General features: G+C 37.9%; 1 protein-coding gene across 1 annotated transcript in view; it reads left to right on the top strand.

Annotated features, from left to right (window-relative positions):
• Positions 1–23,491, top strand: part of LOC134794557 (Kv channel-interacting protein 4-like) — a 192,251-nt gene that overhangs the window by 154,603 nt on the left and 14,157 nt on the right. Inside the window, exon 4 of the mRNA XM_063766366.1 lies at positions 7,665–7,859. Within this exon, the coding sequence (XP_063622436.1) occupies positions 7,665–7,859 (195 nt within the window). The remainder of the gene's footprint in view (positions 1–7,664; positions 7,860–23,491) is intronic.

Genomic DNA, 23,491 nt, shown 5'->3' with positions numbered 1-23,491 from the left:
TGATCTTCTATTTATTATGGGTAATCAAATATACTGTTACTGTCTGTCCTTGGGGCCCTGGGCACGAGCCCCGTGTGCCCTTATGGTAAAGACGGTACTGGTGAAGGGGAAGGGAAGGTTAAAACATCCGCAGATAAAAAGGTCATAAGACTCATAAGTATTTACCTTATTTCAAAAATATAAATTCATTTGGAAATAAAGTTGCAACAATATTGCAAAACCTCATATTGTTAATTCACACGTGACACGTGAAATTAAATACATTCCATTATTACACAGGCTTTGCCTAAGCTTCTGCGGTTAGCGTGTGCTGGAGTGGTATTCCAACCGCTTTAGAAATTCAACGCTTGGGCCAGGAGCACAGAACACCGCCTCTAGAAACCTAATATTGGCCATTTTGTTCCCGACGCAAATCACCAAACTGTGAGGTGCGGGAGGGGTGCTCACGGCGTTGCGATTGGTCGTTTCAAACATGGCGCGCTGACACGTGCAAGCGTAGGGATGGGACTATGGGACATGTTCATTACAGGTAGTGGGTACTGCTACCAGTGATACCGAAATTTATTGTGGTAAAATTGTTACCAATTTAGTATACTTAGAGTAAACTTACTTAATAATTATATTGATTAATTTAATATTTCATTAAGTAATTTAACAATGTACCTGAAATTTTTACTTAACATAATATTAGGGCATTTCTGCTTAAAGTACCCAGAACATGAATTTTAAAGTTTAGAATTTTTATATTATTTCCACTCAGAATCGCAATCTCTTTTGATACGAGAAAAAAGTGTCGCCGAAATCTCATACAATTATTTTCTTTTGTCCGTTTTATTAAGGTCATAGAAGGTTGTATTGAAAACATATTCAAATGGACCAATAACATATGCCTATTACAAATTTACTCCGAGTTCTCTCGCACTTATTTGAAGTTCATCATCAGGTCCATCTCGAGACATGAGACCTAACTGCTCACCTACAGGATTCTAAAAAACCCATACAACATATGTCTATCACAAACCAACACCGAGTTCCCTCGCACTTCTTTGAAGTTCATCATCAGGTCCATCTCGTGACATGAGACCTAACTGCTCACCTAGAGGATTCTAAAAAACTCATACAACATATGTCTATCACAAACCAACACCGAGTTCCCTCGCACTTCTTTGGAGTTCATCATCAGGTCCATCTCGTGACAAGAGAGCTAACTGCTTACCTAGAGGATTCTAAAAAACCCATACAACATATGTCTATCACAAACCAACACCGAGTGCCCTCGCACTTCTTTGAAGTTCATCATCCTAGAGGATTCTAAAAAACTTACACAACATATTACCTATATATTATGTCTAAAATGGTACAATACGGTATGACGAAGCACGAAGTTTCCGCAACTGAAAAACCATCATCGTCACATCACTAGTCGAAAGGGAAAGGGATAGCGCATTGCATTTTCATGTTGACGAAAAGGGACGGACATACTTCGCCTCTGCTTATTGACCAGTATAAAATGAACCCCGCGGACAAGAAACATTATTCAATGAAATAATGAATTTGACTTTCCTGTGGGATGTTATTCCATCTGTTTCGTAAGTAGATGTCTTAGATGACTTGCCACACCATTTTACGCTGCAATATCCCATGATTTCCCAATGAATTCAATAGTTTACGATTTATTTTCTTAGACTCGTGCACACTGCTAACAGGTCGTTACGTTGGGCGCAACTGATCGGAGCGGCGCGCGAACAATATTATATTTGACCTATACACCATACGGGCGGTGACCGCGAGTCGTCCTATAAGCTCGGTCTATAGGGGTTGGTCTGTGGCCAGGAGTAACACCGCTAAAACCGAAGTTCGCAAATTGCAGACATCTTTCTCTGTCACTCTAATAACGCCTTAATTAGAGTAAAAGAGAAAGATGCCCGCAATTTGCGAACTTCGGTGTTCACAGTAGGCTCCCAGTATTGGCTGTGAAATTTCGGGGATGGAAATAAACACGGTGATCGCGCTATATGTAACGAAATAGAGTCAGGCTAAGACAAGTCTGCAACGATTATGATAGCACACGCAGTGCAAGTGTTATTTATACGTCATAATTTCATAGAAGTTTGACGTTTAAAAGAACATTTGCACCGTTGACCTAAAGAACTTCATACTACATATTTAACATCCGTCATAATCATAACCTCCAGCCATTAAGTGCGCTCTCCCACTACACACAGGTTGTAACAATAGTATAGAGATTTACCCCCTTATTCATAAACGTTTACTAAAGTTGACAAGCCGATAATAATCGTTTGTCCCTTTCCATCATATCGGTACGTTGGGAAGGGACAAACGATTATTATTGGTTTGTCAACTTTAGTAAACGTTTATGAATAAGGGGGTTATAGTTTATACATAGTATTCGTGGTTCAGTTGAGCAGTCTACTCTGCGTTCGACGAGCATTGAGTATATACTGTACTCAATGCTAACGCTGGCAAATGTTAATTATACGTTATTTTTGCCCATGGTAAAATTTGTTGCATCTGATATACGGCCCCGACACTATCATGAATACTGACATTACTTTGAAGGAATGACGTTTTTAGTGATAGTGTAGGGATTGTCATGAAGGAATGACGGCAAGTAATGAAGTTTATTTTAATAATTTCCGTCAGTATTGGAGTTATGTCAAAGTAATGATACTAGAAATGACATTACTACTGACAATGAATTGATTATAATGATGGAATCAGAAATGACAGAAAGAATGATGGACGATAATGAAGTTATTAAACATTTTTAATATTTTTGAAGTAATGACAAAATAATGACATTATACTGATAGTGAGTGGAGCGTAATAACTATTCATATTGTATGTATCATTTTGAATTAATTATTATTTTATAGCCTCATATGAATCTAATCTTCTATTTATTTGTCACCTTCTATGATTAGGGTTTGAGCATTAAATGTAGTAAAACTAAAGGCATTTTAATTAAGTTAATTTTAAGTATATTTTATAGCTCCCATAGTTGTTAGGTAGCATGTTTACCATATTATCTTTCGACAATTTCAAGCGATGTATAATTTATTTGACTGACAAGACGCCAGACATACCATATAAGTATTCAAATGTATTTTTAAAATAATTAGTCACAGCTATATCACTTAACGTATTGACATGGAGAATTAACGTCAGTTACACAAATGCTATTTTAACAATCGATTTCATTGTCCATTAAACATGCATTCAATTCTCAAAATTTTAGTGAGCGGCTTGGGCGTCGCGATCGTATAACTCCAGCGCTCAATCAACAAAATTCGTTGAAAATGTCCGCGCGGCGGCGGGTCCACCTCGCGTGCGCGACGTTCCGCGTGTTAGCACGGCAAACGTCGCGCGCACTGGCCGACAAGTTGCGGCGCGCGGCCGCGGCCTACTCCGCGCGCCCGCGCCGAGCCCTCCACGCGCTGCTGCTGGTACCGCCCGAGTATCGTGCGGCCGCGTTCTGGGGGTCATTTCGTTACGCTGCCACCAAATGTTGGAACGATATCCCCCCTCCTGTGCGTGAGGCAAAGAGTATCCAACAGTTCAAATCTAGACTTAAAAAGTTGTACATGAATAACCAAAAAGAGTTTGAGAATATACATGTGACCAGCCCCGTGAGGGATGCGTTCATAAAGTTAGCTTTTAGGTAAATACTAACCACACGAAACATATGCTATTAAATACTGTTTCTGTATTAAGTACCCCGTAAGGAAACTATATTGTTAAATAAGTACTAATGTTTTGTTTTTTATGTGAATTTCATAATTTAAATATTATTTAATCTTAATACCATTCCAATTAGCTGACCAAGGGCGGGTTTAAATTCAGCAAGCTGTACCCGCACCTTTTTCATTACTTAGGTACACAATTTGTTGCACAATGTTTAGATTAATACTTTATTACCTACTTACTCCTTATACCTAAGATGGACTAATTACCTAACTAACCCTTATACTATACCTAAGAACTTATGTAAAAAGTAATGAAATAAACGCATTTGTATTTGTATTTGAAAACAAATAACAAAACTTAATTAAATGTTTTTGAGAAACAAGCTACGAAACTAAATTAACTTAATTCCAATTTGACTTTAATCTTAGCCGTTCTAGGTTAATTTCAAGCAAACTTATTTCTTTACCGAAACTACAGTAAACGGATGGCTCATAGGGTTGCCACGACGAATTAAATATTAATTAAGAACTTGTTGTAGGTATTCAATAAAATTTTTGGAGGTTCAAGTTTTATAACAAACGAAAGAATTTTAAAGTTGAATATGACTTAAACCTTGCTCCTTCCTTTTATTAATTTGGATGCAATATTTAAAACCTGATTGTATATTTATATTTAATATTCTTCTAGCTTCTAGTTCTAACTACTCATGTAGTTATAGGTAGTGTAGGTACCTAGCATAGGTAATATGTAACTAAGTGCAAATGCCTCATGCCACATTTTGATAACGCAATATGAGAGTTTTGGCTAATCATCAGCTAATTACAGGCGTTTTTTAAGCAACTTCAATAAGTAAAAAGCTAATCTGAGTCTGTATACTTCTTTCTCGCGCATTGCGTTATCCCGGCATTTTGCCACGGCTCATGGGAGCCTGGGGTCCGCTTGACAACTAATCCCACATGCAATCATAATCATAATAGACAGGGTATCGCATTTACTAGCGCTGAATCCAGGCCTGCGAATTTACCGGTACTGGTCTACCAGCGAATTTCTCCTAACTGCCAACCCTAGTAAATCCGTGCACCAAGTTGGGATGGATCTGGAAGTTTGACAGAAGCTGCATTCATTAAATAAACAATAAACTCTCTTGTTCGCAGCTGCCATTCCCCCGGCTGCCGTCTTGCCTACATCTATTCCTGATTTTCTTTGAATACCTTGAATTAACAAGATATGCAAATAGCTCTGTGAAACTTTCAGGCCTATGTAGAAAAGTTAACTATATAATACACTAATCTAAAATGCAGTGCGACTTTGTGCGACGATTTTACCTTTCCGCGTTTTTTGTACAGAATATGAGATGCCTACAGGCATATAAATAATCCTTTTCACGCCACTGTTCGGAAATGTGGCAATGCAATAATGGATGGTCTAAAACCAAGCTGGAAAGTAGACAATAGCTGTAGCACCTGAACCACCACTACTACAATGTTACATTGTTATCATCATCTGTCATTGGTGACGGTTCGTTACAGCAATGAGTATCATTTAAAACATAAAAATCAATAAAAGGTCTTTTTTGGCGCAACTTTTTCCTTCAAATATAAAATTAGGTTATTTATAGGACCAATTTCTTGTTTAAAAAAAAAAGAAATGTCAAAACCATTCATTAATTCAGTCAGTTCATTCGATTCACGCTTAAGGCGTTTTTTTACTTTTGTAGCTGTTTGTGGTTTTTTTAGCAAAAAGGCTTCTAAGTTTAGAGTCGGTTTGAAGCAAACAACAGAAAAACGCCTCTTAAAAGTGATAAAAAAAGTAAAAAAGGCGGGATCGGAAAATACTCACTGAATTGGATAGTGTAAATTGTGTTTGACTAAAAAATACAAGAAACACGTATCTACGCTCGCTATAAAAATGAGTTCTTCTAGTGAAGAAAATTATATTCTTACGCTGACGCCTACCGAAATTAAAGAGACAGCACAGGCAGTGGCTAGTAATTAGCGACCAGAGAAATCGCGGGCTATTACTTATAGTTATGCAAATGTTTTCTTATTTCCTCGCAGTAGTCGTGAAAAGCACTATATGTAATGCCTCGGCCGGAAACGCTAAAGATGGACTCGTATTATCTGAGGGTCTCCACTAACGTGTCGGCCCTCAAACTCACTCGTCCATCTTTTAGCGGTTTTCCGTCCTCTCCTACAATGTACTATTGATTTATTTAGATAGGTACTACGATTTTAAAAGTACATACCTGGAGTTTTTTATATTATTCTCAGTTGCGATAAAAGCCTATGTCAAATAGATTAAAAAAACTCTTTTTGAGCCAAAATCGTAATGTCCATCTACATTTTATTAGACATTTGACTGATAGCCACTTGTACGAACTGGGTGGGCGTTTTAAAATCCACCTCGACAAAATAAAAGCATCTTCACTCCCGTTTAGCCGTGAAAGCCGGGATTTCTCTCACGTCGATACGTGAAACACTTCTCAAATAAACTGAATTTAAACCTCCACTAGGAAACATTCGCTATTCTTGCAAAATCCGCAAAATGGTTACATTTTATATATTCTGCAATATGTTTGCAGTACGGATATGATGGTCGTTCTTGTCTACGTGACAGGGTGATAAAACGATGTCCGTCACTTTCTATCCCGCGATGATAAAAAGTGTCAGCTATTTTATCACGTGGATAAAGCCATCCATAATACGCCGGCAGGATATATATTCTTATAATCCTAAACCATTGACAGGTCTCGAAGCTCTTCACGGATACGAATGGTTCAACATGAGTACACCTTAATGCGATTTGAGAGATTGAATGAAAAACATTTAATAATAAAAATGATATATTTCCCTTGCACAAAAATATTTTTGCCAGGTTACATTAGTTTTTATTTAGTTATTTAGCAGTAGATCTGAGTGGCTACCGCGAAAACCGAAATTCGCAAATTGCGGGGATCTTTCTCTTTTACTCCAATGAAGGCGTAATAAGAGTGACAGAGAAAAATGCCCGCAATTTGCGAACTTCGATTTTTGCGGTTATAGCCCTGAACGCATGTTAAGCGCATTCTAAGAAACTATGAATGTTCAAAACATCGACTAAAGATACGAGTATACTTTTGAAAATATTTGGGACTAAATTGGGACTTTAGCATATGTATATCGGTGGCATTCTGTCTCATCACCGAAAATAGAACTTTTGTAGCTATACAGACGTTTTATTGTCCGGCTTTCCAATTTAACACCATTCTTTGTTGATAAGGAGTAAGTAGAATCCTTTCATTTCCATGAGAGCTCGCTACAAGAAACTCCAGCAGACGTCGGACATCCATTGTAAGTGAAAGAATAAGGCTTGTAGTGTATTCACGATCCTTAAACCTTTTTAATGGGGCATCATCTGGCACTGGGTTACATACGATATGGGCCTTACAACTCTTGAAAGCGTTGACGTAAGTTAAACGTTACAGTAGCTTTTTATGCCTCTATTTTTAGGCATTTAAACGCGGTCTTTACTCATTTTCAATTTAGTCTGATTTTGTAACATACCTTTGAATCCAAGATAAATGTATTAAAAATCATTTAAAGTAACGGAGAAATACGGTCAGCCTTCTGGGCACCTTGCCCGTTGACGGCGATCTGGGCCAAATTTTTTATCTATAGGTTTTTAAGTTTTATTATGTTTGTTTATTTCTTTCTTTGTTTTTATCAATAAAGTATTTAAAGTAATTGCATGCATGCAGATACCTATATAGCATAGCCATTATAATTATAACTTACTTAACTCGATGCAAGTTTCAGACTGACAACTTGAACGAGCGCAACTTTTTTCTAATGGTGTACTTATTTATTCCTAACGTTACCCCAACGAACTAATTTTCAAGTTTAACAACTTAGGAACTTTCTCAGAGCCGACGTGTGTATTACCTGTAGATGTAACTTAATATCGTTCTCTCTTTCCAGACTCCGAACTCGAGGAGTTGGGTGAGCAACTCCCGCGCTACCGACCGGATTCCATAGCGGCCCTGCGGCGCGTCACCCGCTTCACGGAGCCCGAGCTGAAGCGCCTGTACCGCGGCTTCAAGGCCGAGTGTCCCACGGGCGTGGTCAAGGAGGACACCTTCAAACTGATCTATTCACAGTTCTTCCCTCAAGGAGGTAAATACCTAATTTTTCTGCTCATTTGAGTAGATTTTATTGAGACGCACTTGAACTGGAGGGCTTCTTAGCTAGGTCACTCGGGTGTGATCAAGACGAATGAGGAACGGGTAGGCTGCTGATCTACTTGCAGTTCTTCCAGTAAACAGGTATGGCTCTTTCTCTCTCATTTTATAAATAATTAAAGATAAAGAAATAGAGTCCCTCAAAGAAATGGATGGATCACAATGTAAAAAAAAACTTGTGACTACTCACTAAAAGGAGGATATATAGACTCACAAGTTGCGATTTAGAGACAAAATTATTCTTAAACTTGCGTAAAATACTGACCTATGTGTTGATCGCAGTTTCTAGGTCGAGTCTGTTATCTGGTTTAGGTAAACTTCTACATCTCGAATTGATGCTTATTAGAGTCTGTGCGGAAAGAGAAGAGTCGTGAAATGTAAGGAAGTTCATAGGTACATTTCACGACTCTTCTCTTACAAGCGTATGTTACCAAGTGGAAACCGACCGTTTTAAGTAATTAGAGAGACTTTCAAGCTGATCTTACTCACTCACTCTGTACCTACTATGAAGGTAAGAAGACAAGAATAACCCGCAAAATTATCTGTATACACTGTAATACCTATAGCACATATTATCGTTTTCAGAACTGAACACGTCAATCGATTGACTTATTTATACCGCTTTCCAAATAAAGGCTTCGACCGTGTATTTTTTCTCACCTTTCCCGATCCCGAACCAAAATGGACATCCCAGAAAATTCACCCATGAATAATGCAGAAGATCAATCAACTTTGGATGAAGACAAGACAATATCAAAGGTAGGTGTTAGTCTAATTTGGCCCTTTTATTACGATGCCTCCCACGATATTTTTTAACTTGAGTTGCTTTTTTACAAAACTCGCCTAAAGCTAGGGAGATAAAGAAAATAAGGTAGATAATAATCTGGAGAGGGAATTCGTTGCAAAGGTCAAGCGTTGTTTGCAATTTGGTAAGGCATGAGGAGCGTAATTTGATAGCTAGGAAATTGGAAGCGCTTAAGTAGGTGAATGTGATACGTTTTAGTACAATTTCAAATCCTAATAATGTTAAAAATGGGCACAACCTTTAGCAGCTCTATTTTGCTACAGCTATTAAAAGTTAAAAGCCCCTTTTTGTATAAGTATGTTACTAAGTAGGTGAAGGTGATACGTTTTAGTACAATTTCAAATCCTAATAATGTTAAAAATGGGCACAACCTTTAGCAGCTCTATTTTGCTACAGCTATTAAAAGTTAAAAGCCCCTTTTTGTATAAGTATGTTACTTACATATTGTATACACCTATATTATATGTAGGCACTCTTTAAATCTGGGAAAATGTTGTAAGGCACTAATGCACTGTTTTGCCTATAGGTAATAAATATCTAATACTTATGATATTCACCCCTTCACCTAGATTATAATATTTAACCCGTATCTTGGCAAGGCTCAAAATATCTTAAATATAAACATTTTTTTAGTTTTTTGTCACCTTTTGAGCATACTAGACTATTAAAAAATAAGGGAAAAAATCCAGGATTTTTCAGTTTCGGAAAATCATATGTATCATATTTGATACAATGCCAATCTCTCGACAAAATAGTTACCTACTTTTTAAAAGAAAAATGTGGATTTCAATAAAAATAAAACATGTAACGCAACAGAAATTAACATTTATTGCTAATTAAACGCAATCTAAAGCATCAGATGACTATTACACCTGTAAAAATGAATTATATCTACGAATACCTGATCACATGGGCGGAAAATTCGATCCCGTAAAGTTTCAAAAAAGTCGTAAGCAAAAAGTTGAGTAAAATATGAAAAATAAACAAATAAATTACAAGTAAAAAATATATATTTTTTTTTTACTTTGGGGGCATTTTTTGCCATTCATATATTTTTCCGTGCTACGGGCTACGGCGTAGCAAAAAGGCTACGGCGTCCTAATATACAGTTTAAATAATATCAGTTACTTAAAAAAAAAACAAAGTTCACTAACTAATTAGTATGATAACTAATATGACGTATTGAAAACATATATATCAACCACCCACAAATATACAAAAATCTAAATTAAAATAAATCATCTACACCTATTTTGACGACAACTTGGCAATGTATTAAATATAATACACATGTACTTTTATGAGTTCTTGGCAATGTATCAAATATGATACGTAACAGTTTTATGCAAATATTTTATGTGTTAAATGTTTTTAAATGGGACCACTATGTGAATCCTAATACATTAACAGATAGTAAGTGCATTAATATGTAGATTATGCAAAAATATATACTAATCTAAGAAATAAGTGCAAAACTTACAGTACGAAACAAGATCTGTTGTTTCCGCGGCGCTATGTTGATAATTACTAATTAATTTACAATGACACTTGTATGTATTATTTTTTGCTATAATAAAGGAGGGTAGATCGACATATCTATAGCAGAATTAATTTGTTAAGTAATAAAGTGAACCTGCTAGATTTTTTTATGTTCCATGTATCACGGGTGTTACAATGCCAAGATAAGGGTTAAGAGCGGCAAAAATGAAAACAGTTGTACTAATATTACATTCAGGTACTAATTTACTTATTAACACAACGGCGGCATTTCACTGAACTAGGTTTGTACTTTGTAGGCTTTTCTATTCTTAGCCAAATATAATAATATACGATGATAACAGGCATGTTTGGGTAAACTAGTTAAACCGCACATATGACTTGTTTTTACTGCGTTCTAAAACAAAAGACTATGAGATAAACCCACTTACATTATTCGGGATGGATCGACACGAAAAATGTCTAATATAAAATACACGGACCGTACTAAAAAGAATAGAATGGGAACATGAAAAAAGCATCTCATAATCATATAATCCCATCAAGTGGAGCTCCCGTGTGCGTCTGCTTTACATTCTGTGGATAGCGCGGGTTATGGCTAGGTTACCGTTTGGGTACATTTACTTAAGTGTTCCTAGAATATTATTTGTTTCATGTAACGTTCGTAGGTATATGTTGTTATGTGTTGAGATATAGGCCACAGTCGAATGTAGTCTCCACTACAGAGAAGAGTCTCCGCTCTTGCCAAAAAGCAAGCAATATGAAAGTCAATGCAATTGCTATGTCATTTTATAGATTAGTCAACCAAACTCAGCATTTAAAAACTGCTTAAATGCTGCGTTTGGTTGGCTAATCTATGACATATTAGAATTATTATTAGTACAAACACAAATTAGTAACAAGTAAGTACCTTTCATGTAGTTATGTGTGTACCGCCAAATATTCTGAAGTCGATAGCATTTTCGCTCTTTTATATTTGGCACTTATTTTGTAGATTGCTGAACTGGGGTAATGGAGTATACGGTTGAAACAAAAGCACTGAGATCAATATCAATATTGATACTCACGGGTACAAGTTATTTCAGCTCTGCGCTTGCATTCTACTAAAAATGATTCCATACGATAATATCAAATATAGAGACGTCATAAATGTTGGCTCTTGCAGGAGTCAAACTATCTCTGTTAGCTGACTGTCCCTATTTTGATTTAAGAAAATTATATCTATTCATTTCTAATTCAATTTTAACATTGTTTTTGGGTTCCCTGGTTCATCTATGATATTGGCAGGTTCATTTAAATAAAATAGTTTCATAAAAGAATAAGTGCCCGCTTAGTTCACAAGAAATCAAAAAATTAAAGGAGTGTTTTTTTTTACAGTACCTAACGTTTACGAGTACTTACACAAGACACTTTGCAATTGAATCAGCATGAATGTCATGTCATGGTGTTATGGAGCTTCGGAAATTTCCTAGAAACTATAGGATAATATATTTCTCGGTAAAAACTACTGAGGATTTTCTCTTGTATTGCAAGTACCGTAGAGTTTCGTATCTTCGCCTGGATTTTGACACTTTTCACAAAAAATCTCTCAAATTTAAAAGCATTTTAATCCGTTAAGACGAAAAAACGTTTTTTAGTACTCCTAACTATCAGTATACACCACTAAAACTTAGAATTTCATTGCTTAAGTTGGTAATAAATGGCCCTAAAGGCAATAGGCGATGTTTGGGTATCTTTCCCAATCTTCGCCTATGGCACGCCTTGCCGCTAATACTTACTTTTCTGTGACTTACACATGTTAAGTCGTATCTCCTTGGAATGTGCTAATATACTATGAACCTTAACTACACCAGACTAGGCATATTTTTAAAAAACGGGGTAGTAGGCGAAGTTTGGTAACAGTCTGAAGTTTATTTGTTTATTTGTTTATTGTCACTTAGCAACTATCCTTACAGGTTAACCCTAATACAATAGTGCCTTACTAACTAGGTATGTAAATTATATTAATTATCATAACAACACAAAACATTTAAACAGATTTTTACAAATTCGGACATAGTACATGCAAACAAGTCAGTTTGATCAGCCACTAAATTCAGTGTACGGACTGTGCGACTGAGAGGCGCCTTACGAAGCAGGTTGGTTCTGCCGATCGGCTCCACCAACAGACGCGGTCGCCGCCTCCGCTCCACGTACCCGTCGGGCACACATATATTAATTTGTTGTAGGATCCCCGGGTTGTAAATGCTACCGCGAAGGATCCGCACTAAGTAGCACGCAAGTGCTAGATCTCTACGTGTTTCTAGTTTATTATAACCTACCATGCCTATTACGAACAGTGTGGGATACATCAGCGGATAGAAAGGATACACTCCGTACAGTTTCCAATAGATGTACCTTGTAAACTTATTTTGTATCCTTTCTATCATGACGTTGTACTTCGACTCATGTGGAGCCCATATTGCAGCATTGCATTCCAGTTGGCTTCGTACTAGGGCATTGTACATAGCCGAAATGGCCTTCACGTTCGTAAAGCCTACTGCTCGCCGAAGTACAAAGCCCAGGATTCGGAACGCCTTTTTGCACGTGCTTACAATATGGTCTCTGAAATTAAGGTCCGCATTCAAACCCACTCCTAGATCTCTTACCGATTCCACTCGTTTCAGCTGCGATCCCGATATTAAATAATTGTAGGAGAGTGGTGTTTTGGCCCGGGTGAATGTAATTGTCATGCATTTATTTACATTAAACTCCAACTTGTTTCTCCGGCTCCACTCCACCACTCTCTCTACGTCACTCTGAAGTCGCTTGCAGTCTTCCCTGTCTTTGACCGCCAGAAGCAACTTGAGGTCGTCCGCGAATAGTAGACATCTAGCTTCCTTGACTACTTCCGGGAGATCGTTAATCATGATTATAAATTCTAACGGCCCCAAGTTACTTCCCTGACTTACTCCTGTCCTGGTAAAATACGGTTCAGACTTGTACCCTGCATACTCAACATACTGCTGGCGGTCCCTCATATAGTCTGCGAAAAACTGCAGTAATTTGGGTGTGCAGCCAACCGCCGCCATCTTTGCCAACAAAACATCATTATCCACCATGTCAAATGCTTTTTTGAAGTCAAAGTACGCGGCGTCCACCTGCACCCCAGCGTCAACATAAGGGACCGCGTAAGCCATGGCGTCGAGTAGGTTGCTGGTCGTGCTCCGCGCCTTCCGGAATCCGTGCTGCGCGTCCGACAGCTGAGCGGACACCTGCTCTTGAATGCTGCGCTGCACAGCCGACTCGAAAACTTTTGCTGGCGTAGATAATATTGCCACTGGTCTAAATCCACTTACCTCCGACCCGGAATCCCCTTTGGGTATAGGAATCACCCGAGTGACTTTCCAGCGTTTTGGAAAATGCGACATCTCCAGACACAAATTAAATATGTGCAGGAGCGGTTCCTCAAGGGCTCTGCCGCAATCTTTGATAATGAAAGCGGGAATGCCGTCCGGTCCCGCCGAGCGTTTTGGCTTGAGCGCAGTGAGCGCAGCGCGCAATTCACGTAGCGTCAGCCGCTGCAACGACACGTGCGCCGCGCCCGCGCCGCCCGCTCGTATTGCGTCCTCCACGTCCAGCTTCGCCGGTGACTTCCCGTACACTGAATGAAAGTAGTCAGCAAATTCCTTAGCACATTCTGGATCCCTTAAACTACTTCCATTCTTCGTAACTGTCTTACGGTTTCCCGCTCCACGTTTGGATCGGACGTAGTTCCAGAATGACTTCGGATCTTTTACTATCTCACTTTGCATCCGTGTCTGGTACTGATCATGCGCCTCATTTATTAATTTCTTAACTTTGGCCCTACAAGTAGAAAAAGCAACATAATCATCTCTCGATCCGCTCGATTTATAAGCCTTGTGTAGTTTGGCTTTGTGATGTATACACTTAATTATATCGATAGTGTACCATTTAGGATAGACGTACCTGCCGTTGCCAATTTTTGGCTTATTTTTAGGGACACAGTTATCTATAATTCGCTCCACTATATCATAAAAATAATTAAGTGCATCCTCTGGCTCGCGTAACCCAAACAAAGGATTCCAATCTACCTTAGAGATTAATAAATACATTGCACTGAAATCTGCTTTTGCAAAATTCCACTGCAATGAATTTTGACCTATATTTGACTGCGAGTTTTGTACGGACCCAGGCGTACAGTCCTCGCGGACCCCGGCACTGTCGCCGCGCACGGCCATGGCCACCGCCAGTGGCGGGTGGTAGGCATCCACCGGCACCAGCGACTCGTCCGCCGCCTCCACCGACACCCTGTCCGACATGTCTCTATTACATAACACTAAATCTAGTTGCCGATCATTACAGTTTGGTACATTATTTTTTTGGTCAAACTCACAAAAAATACGAAAATATTCAAAGTAATTGTTTACATTATCACAACATGAATACAGGTTAAAGTCACCTAGTATTATATAATTTTTATATTTAACACACCATTGTTCTAAAATTCTAAATAAAGTCATATATTCGCGTTCATTACTTTTTGGCGGGATGTATACCACACAACATAAAAACAAGTATCTATTATTAAGATAAACTGCAGCGCCTACCAACTCAAACGCACAGTCATCAATATTGACGTCACTCGGCATCGCGACCGGCCGTAGCTCAAACCGGTGTGTGGCCACGAGAAGCGCGCCGCCGTGTTTTCGCCCATCCGCTCGATCACACCTTATAATTTGGTACCCTGGTGGGATAATTTCTGCATCTTCTATGGAGGCATTGCACCCAGATTCCGTGATTCCAAATAAATCTGCACCTGAACTATCTATATTACTACTAAAATCATTCAATTTAGTTCGTAAACCTCGTGCATTTTGGTAAAAAATGTAAATCCTATTATCTTCCTTCTTTTGTTTTACTCGTTGTTCTCCGAAACCAGATCCACTCGCTGAACTCTGTATTCAAAGGCCAGATTTCCGGGTTTATTAATTTATCATAATCGCTTTCCGATACACTTATTATAAATGAAGCATAACCTCTATCCTTCTTTTGCGTTACCTTATCTACTTTTAAATTAACTTGGGAGCCACATATTTTTTTAATATACATAGTTAAATTGTCTACAGTGGTATCCTTTTGTAATCGCCATACGTGCAAATATTTCATTCGTTCCATAGCCATAATATCCGTTATGCTCTTGTTACTACCTCTTTGAACATTTTTGAGGTGAGATGTACCTTTTTCCTTTCTATGAGTCTCGAGGCCTTGAGTGTTACTTGTACCGGTATTCTTATTTGCATGCTCATTTCCTGACGAGTGCGTTAGTACTTTGGTGGAACAAGTTGACGGTTGTACGGATGTAGGGGTTTTTCTGTTTCTAGTCGTGTCACTTTGAGTTAGCGTAACTTGTAACGTATTTGAGCTTATTAGTTCCCTTTTATCTTTAATATATGTAGAAGTATTCAACCCAGTAGTTTGCATCTTATCTGTTAATGGGACCCCCGCGCAAGCAGTAACGCCCGCCGCCGCCGCCGTTTTTGTGGCCCAACTCTCGCTATTATTCTGCATACAGTGGGTACTGGCCGCGGCCGAATCGCTTGCGCTTGCGCTTGCTCCTGCAGTTTGTATCCGCGCCCCGTTAGTATTGCACTTCTTGTTTTGGTTACACGATCCAATACTTTTTTCTATGCCTTTCGATTCTGCTATAAACTTATCAAGTTGTTGAGTGGTAATCGATAGTTTATCTAGTTGTTGTTCTACTGTCTTGTTAGCAGTAGCATTGTTTTGCAAGGTGGACTTTAAATCATGCAACTGCTCGCTCGTAGCCTGACATACCTGGTAGATGTTTGTAATTATGTGTGTTTGAGTGTCTAATCTAAGTTGTTTTCATACATTTTCTATAATGAAGCTAGGGCTGCCAAAAATTAACCAACATACCAAATAAAGGAGAGTAATGGTTTATAAGTTAAAAAAAGTAATTCTTTTTAGCAAAATTGTTTGATTGTTGCAAAATTGTTGTTATTATCGTTATTGACATCAAATCAACCTTATTTACACAAAGTGAGACATAAAAATACCTATTTGGTACCTACTCAACATCGGTAAGAGTAGAAATAAACATTTGCATATAGCGTAAACCAAAATAACCAAACATAAGAAAATATTTAAATTTGGAAACAAGTAATGTCACCCACCAATGAATGTGGTACAAAAAATTTGTCAACCCTAGGGGTAGGCGAAATTTGGCAACAAGATGGACGCAAAGTCCCCTTACCAACGTTTTATCCAATTGTGGCTTTTAAACGTAAGCTAGCCATTAAATAATAGTTTCATATGAAAAAGAAATAGTTATAGGATATAATCATGTAAAAAGTTTAACATTACCGGGTCCGTATTACCGTTTAAAACTGAAGTTAAAACACTGGTTTAAAAAAACGTGTGGTCGGTGTCACGAAAAAACCTCCCTAAAGGTCAACTGTGTGAAGTTAGCCGCAGATTGTTCGAAGAATGTTGACACCCGTAAAAAATACTTTGTATTTAGCAGTTTTATGTAAGGCTTACATTAGAAACATTTTGTTAATGGCAACTTATGTCAAACTAGGCGAAAATAGGTAGCGCAGGCAAAGATACGAAACTCTACGGTACCTAAAACCTACATAATTAGGTATGTACAATATTATTATGGTAAAACTTGCAGATGTTTTGCTTAAAAGAGTAACAATTTACCCAATATTACCTTGACTGGAGATTCTAAAGGATGACTCACGCCTCAAGCTAGAACAGTCCGGGCCGGGGACGTGGCTTCCGACCATTATTTTTCTATGACAGGCGATCGGTGATTACGTGATGCTTTCATAGAAAACTGAAGTTTCGGGCACCCCGGCCCGGGCCCGGACCGTTGTAGCGTAATTCATCATTTACAGAGCATGATGTAACTTGGCTATTATCCGTCGTGGGAATATTCCCAGTAAACCCAACAGAACACTGAATGCACAGTCCTCTTAAAAGGAATGGGCTGTTTGCAGTCGAAGTAGTTTAAATAATAGCGCAGCGATTCCGAAGTGCCGCGGAACGATCATAACATTAAACTTTACCGATATGGAGAAAATACAAGTGGAGTTTCTCATTTAAATCGGTACTTTTAAAGCTATTAGGTATGGAACGTTCAGTGTTTGTACCTACACTGCATATCTATCTTGTTATAGTTTGTCAATGGACTGACTGATTTCAATCATAGACACAGAGAATCATACTATCTTTGTCTTACACTAGTACTAGCACCCAAAAGAAAAGGATGAGTAAGTATAGTTTTCCTGGTTCTTACTGACTGACAAATTGGTTTGACCAACTATATATCAATATTATCATTAACTATCACAAAAAAATAAGCAATTAAGTTGAGTTCGTCTAAGCTAACTTATTAGCACCGACTTGAATAGAACTAAGTGAGGAAGTGCCATTATAATCGTCATATTTTCATATAAATTTGAAATTAATCATGACATCGCCACACTTTGTCATTGCAAATGGCATGGCATACAGTGTTAACTTGGTCCGATTTATTAGCAGTTGGATTCATAATTTTATTTCTTTTTTTTTTGGCACAAATAGGCATTACAAAAAAGTGATATTGAAAAATATTACATATAATATTGACAACAAAACGTTATAGATTATACTTAGTTATTAATTTTGTTGCAACGGACCTGAATTAACTTAACTATAAGATGAGATGAAATTGAAAGAAGGAAGACGTCCAAGCGCTTACCACTTATAGGTGAACCAGGATCTATTGAGGGTGCGCCATGTTACGGAAATTTGTTGGTACTAATTTCTAGCAATGGCAACAACTTTAATAATAGACAACATCTACCCTCTATGATAGTTGTCAATATTGACAATGTAAACATTGCTTTGTCTAGTTTCGTGTGAATTATTATTAGACTGCAATAATCATGCCGAAAGTTTTAGATTTTACAGAGAAAAAGTTGTAAATAGTGTATATAGTTATTTATTGGAAAAAAAACGTGCGGGAGAGAAATTTCTTCCATTAGAAAACATAACGAAATTACCACCTGAATTGACAGGTAAGTTTCAAACTTATGGACAAATGTCACTATAGTCAGGTCGTCACGATTTGGTTGATGTCTTGTAATAATTTGATTTGTGTATTAGGTGTATCGCATGCATCGGTATCACACATTGCTAGCGAAGGGCGTGAGGGCGGAATTAAACGACCAAACCTAAAAAAAAGAAAACAAAAAAAGAAAATAGATTTGGATGATTTTGATTTATGTGTCATACGTCGTAAAATTCACGAATTTTATAGCGTAAAAACCGAAGAATTATCCAAACATCAAACTTCGCACTTATTAAAGTTGTCGGAATAAAACAAAAATCATCTGCCAATTTCCATTGTCCCCACTATACAAATTGTTGCTATATAAAATTCAAAACGAGCGCCCTCTTGACAATACTCCCAAAGTTCTGGTTTACCTATAATTGTAGGTACATAATTTTACAACGCGTGACATTGTCTGTTACGACCTACGAAGTTTCGATTTTCGGATAAATTTGAAAGTTCTGTACTTTGAAGTTTCTAAATATTGGATCTGAGGTAATGTTATTATTAACTACTTAATATCATTTTTATTATATAGGTATGTACCTACTCCTAATTTACATGTTTTCGTATTCATATCAATTTAATTCTTTGCGAATTTTCCGAATCTCAGAAAAATATTTGAATTTAATTTTTTTCGATGAATAAGCTAAATGACAAGTACCGCCGGGATGAATTCGAGGAAGTATAATAGAGTCTGCGCCATTAGCATTATAATAAATACCAATATTGGATTTTTACAAAGGGTCGCATAATTATAAGAACTGCCGTTTTGTACTCGGAGGTTTTGTACGTAGTTAACGTTTACGTGTACGGTTATGTTTCCTAAATTCAAAATCTACGATACCTTACACCCCTATGATATTCCATGTAATTTTGGAAGAATACGAATATGCATTTAGTGTTCTACTACCTATGTTTTTTAGTTACTTGAAATCTAGTTGAAACTGTGTTGTAAGTGCTTTCTGCCCCAGAGATTTCAGGTTGACTTTTCCGTTACGTACCGGGATGAATTCGAGGAAGTATAATAGAGTCTGCGCCATTAGCATTATAATAAATACCAATATTGGATTTTTACAAAGGGTCGCATAATTATAAGAACTGCCGTTTTGTACTCGGAGGTTTTGTACGTAGTTAACGTTTACGTGTACGGTTATGTTTCCTAAATTCAAAATCTACGATACCTTACACCCCTATGATATTCCATGTAATTTTGGAAGAATACGAATATGCATTTAGTGTTCTACTACCTATGTTTTTTAGTTACTTGAAATCTAGTTGAAACTGTGTTGTAAGTGCTTTCTGCCCCAGAGATTTCAGGTTGACTTTTCCGTTACGTACCTAAGTACCAAAAATATAAGTTTGAAACTTAAGTGCTATGTAGGTACCTAAGTATTTTTTCTTCTTGGTCCGGTTATCGTTAATTCAATTTAATAATACTATTATTCGTATTCAGATGCTCGGCTCAATTAATTCAGTGTCCAATTTAACGACAGCCCGTCCAACTAAAATATGAGATTGAATTGTTAGACGGGATTGTTTAATTCGATTATCCAGTTTAGCGACGATTGTCGGTTCGAGCTCGTTAGGGGCTTTTATTCAGATTGAAATCTGTCAAAGGCAGTTACTGGTGTATCTTTCCGGATACAGAAGTCGAAGCACAACATTTAAGAAAGAGAAAGAAAACATTTAAATACTAAGGTACTTGCGCCATAGAAAGCTCGGTTCTTAAGGTTGAACTACTTTCAAAATTCGATGGGCCTTGTTATGTGCAGATAATTTCAAAAATTTACATCAATCGCGCGTTCGATAATTACCAAAAAGTAAATTAGAGTTGGCCCAAATATAAATACATACTTTACATTTATAATTATTAGACGCTCCGATACGCGCAAAAGCAACCTTTCGTGGCATTCGTCAGTCGTTACAATGTAACATTAGTTACCCAATAGAGTATAGCTTCGAGTAAGGCAGTTTCGAGTAGATAGAGATATGGTATCAGTTTGAGATATTGCTGGAGTCTTCTAATTTCCGCACGTTGATAGTTCGGCCGACGGTCGTTTATCTATTGTGGTGTAACGTCTTCAAACAACAAAGTCTTTGCCCTCGGGATATTACATAACCAATAGGCATGTTGGCTAGGCCCCCAGAACTCTAAATTTTCGAATTTCCTAGTTCGCAAGACAATTCCTCTGCAGCGTTGCCAACCGCTAGTGACGTCATAATGAGATGCATCTCTCGAGAACGTTAGCGGAACCCGGGGCCGTATTCAGAAACTGTCAATGGTGTAATATATAGTATCTCTGAATACTAATTTCTAAACTCTAAAGTCTCTAAACCAATCATTCGTATCAGCCGGGAAACGTTCACAGATGTGAGCAAAGACTTTCCCCAAGAATTCCCAACGACCGATCGTTGCCAGGCCTCCTCCGTCTTGAAACCATCAGAGTCTAGTGCATGGTCGCCAACTCCCCACTTGCAAACGCGTGTCCCGCTTACTTAAACGATTAAGGTTAGGTATATAAGGACAATTTGACCGTCAAAATGAAACAACATTTTCGAAGGAGGCATATTCCTACTGAATTTGAATCTCACTATGATGTTATTTTGACATCACTTGTAGTGTCTCTCGCGTAGGTACCTACTTATGTAATGAAGGTAAAATGATAAAGTCCGAATTTTAGCGAGCAAACTGAGCAAAGTCACGAGGTCACGACTCACGAGTGGCTTTGTAGCATTATATTTTTCCACAACATCTACATGTTCGAGAATAAGGCCGCCGGCTGAAACTGCCAGGAATCTTTTTAAGGTTTGTGTGCTGTGTAATGTAATGCTAAGTAGGGTTATTTTGAGCGCTAGACGTATTTTTAGTAGGTACTTACTTATTTATTTATTTTTGTTTCACACAAAAACGTACCTAACTAGTTTAAGAACTATAATTACAGTACAATTTAAAAGTACCTACATATATAATCAGGGAAACTTGCCTTATTCGTACCTACCTTCTAAAGGAAATCCGTAATGTGGAAATATAAAACAATTATATGTGGGTCGGGCGAACACAAACAACTCAAAATATCTTTAAAACTTGTATTTATGGAAAAACACAGGAAAATTACACCCGCACATCGTACGTCCCAAATCAGTCTCTCCTTGAATCCGGTAACAATTCAAAATCCGCCCATGGCGTTTTGCTGTCTCTTTCACACGCTCTGATACTCGTCATCATACTCTCTCGTTCACACATCGTTCATTCAACAGTTCGTTCTATCACTCACTCGTTCACTCCTTACGTTCCAATCCACGCATCCTACATATATATTGATAATCCATCATATGAAGCTCAATTTTCATGTAAAATGAACCTGAGCGAGCTGCATACATTCATTGGCAGCATGAAATGCATATTATATACAGCAATACAGCCCACCCGACTTGATGATTTTATATGGAAAAGCTGCCAGACCAAACATGTCAGCTTCATTTTTTAAGACTGACATCAATTCTGCTATTTTTGAGAGCCTACCGCGAACCACGTTCGACGTGTTGCCTCTCTGTGTCGCACTTGTAAATACGTACCCTCGTATGCCCTATGGTTACGAAAATATAATAGGGTACAGAAAAGAAACAAGTAGGTAGGTAAATACTATTAGTTTAGCCCAGGGGTCATCAAATGGCGGACCACGGTCCGGATCCGGACCGCCGACCTATTTTATTTTTATGCTTAATTTATAAATTCAAGTAGAAACGGATCGCGATGGTCATTTTATTTTAAGAACCTGACCCCTGAAGAAACTAATTGGTGACCCCTAAACTCTAAACTTTAGCCTATGCATCAAGAGCCAGATATCATACCAAAGCCAGTACCCCTGAATATGGTGGCACGTACTCATCAGCTTAAGCCAAAACCACCCTATTGCCGTTGAGCCCGATGACAATTTGGGAGCCTACTAATTATAAAGGTTACCTTTATAAGCAATCCTCTTAGGAAAAGACAAAGTTACTCAACATTCCTACTTAAAACTGCAAACTTTGAATTGGAATCACGTTGCAAATTACAAAAGTTTAAAAAGAAAAGCAGCTTTCGCTATATTACCTCAAACTTCTGAAATATATTTTTCATATCTCACGCTCTGAAAGTGGGTCGTTGTTGTTCTAAAAGGTGCGCAGAAAGTGATACGTTTATGCTCTAGCGCAGAAAAGTGGTGTGCTCCTCTGCGTCCCCGTCCCACGAACAACTGGGTGGAAACAAAATGGAAAAATAGTGTCTTTATTTCCTCGCCTGGAACAATTGGTAATTGTTTAATTTTACTAATCCCACGTTGATCCTTTTTTTTATAAAAAATGATGTAAGTAAATTGTTAAAAACAAATTATTCTTGATTTCTTTCGTTGAATTCTATTTACTCGATTTCATAAGGCGGGAACCAAAAGGAATACACCAAAAATATTTTTTTAAACCTTACCCTTGCGTAAATGAGCAAAGGCAGAATCGTATACAGCCACAGTTAAACGTTTGTACGTTATTAAATGGGTTTTTAAAGTTATTTACCACTATATTCATGAAAATAAAATAAAGTACAAGATAAAAATGTCTTATGTTATTATTTATTATTTAAAATACTTTTATTATGTTATTACGTGGTGCGGCACACCAAGGTCGCGGTGCGGTCCGGTAGTCTGTTGCGGCTTTTAGAACGAAAAAGTATAAAATTAAAAAGTAAGAGGCAATCCCGCTGATTTTCATACTATAATGAACAAATAGTTTTAAAATTACTGCAGTTTGTTAAAAAATGTGTGTTTTCGTAAATATTGCAATCTAAATGATTTTCGCTAGGGGTTATTAATCTTGTGACCGACAATTTGGGTTCCGGGCGGGGCGGTCCACGATAGACGCGCTCAGCACACTGAGGAGGTACAGCGAGGGTGCGGCTGCGAAGAAAGAGGGAGTCGTGGCGGTATCACTAGATGTTGCCAATGCTTTCGGCTCCCTTCCGTATGCAGCGATAAGGGAGGCACTTAAATATCATGGAGTGCCATCATACATTAGAGGAGTTGTGGAGCACTACCTCACCGATAGGGTGGTGCTCTACGACACTCCAGGAGGCCTACGCACAAGAGCTATGACATGCGGAGTACCA

Source organism: Cydia splendana, chromosome 10, assembly GCF_910591565.1.
Source record: "Cydia splendana chromosome 10, ilCydSple1.2, whole genome shotgun sequence".
Taxonomy (NCBI): domain Eukaryota; kingdom Metazoa; phylum Arthropoda; class Insecta; order Lepidoptera; family Tortricidae; genus Cydia; species Cydia splendana.
This window is presented reverse-complemented; position numbering and strand designations above follow the sequence as displayed.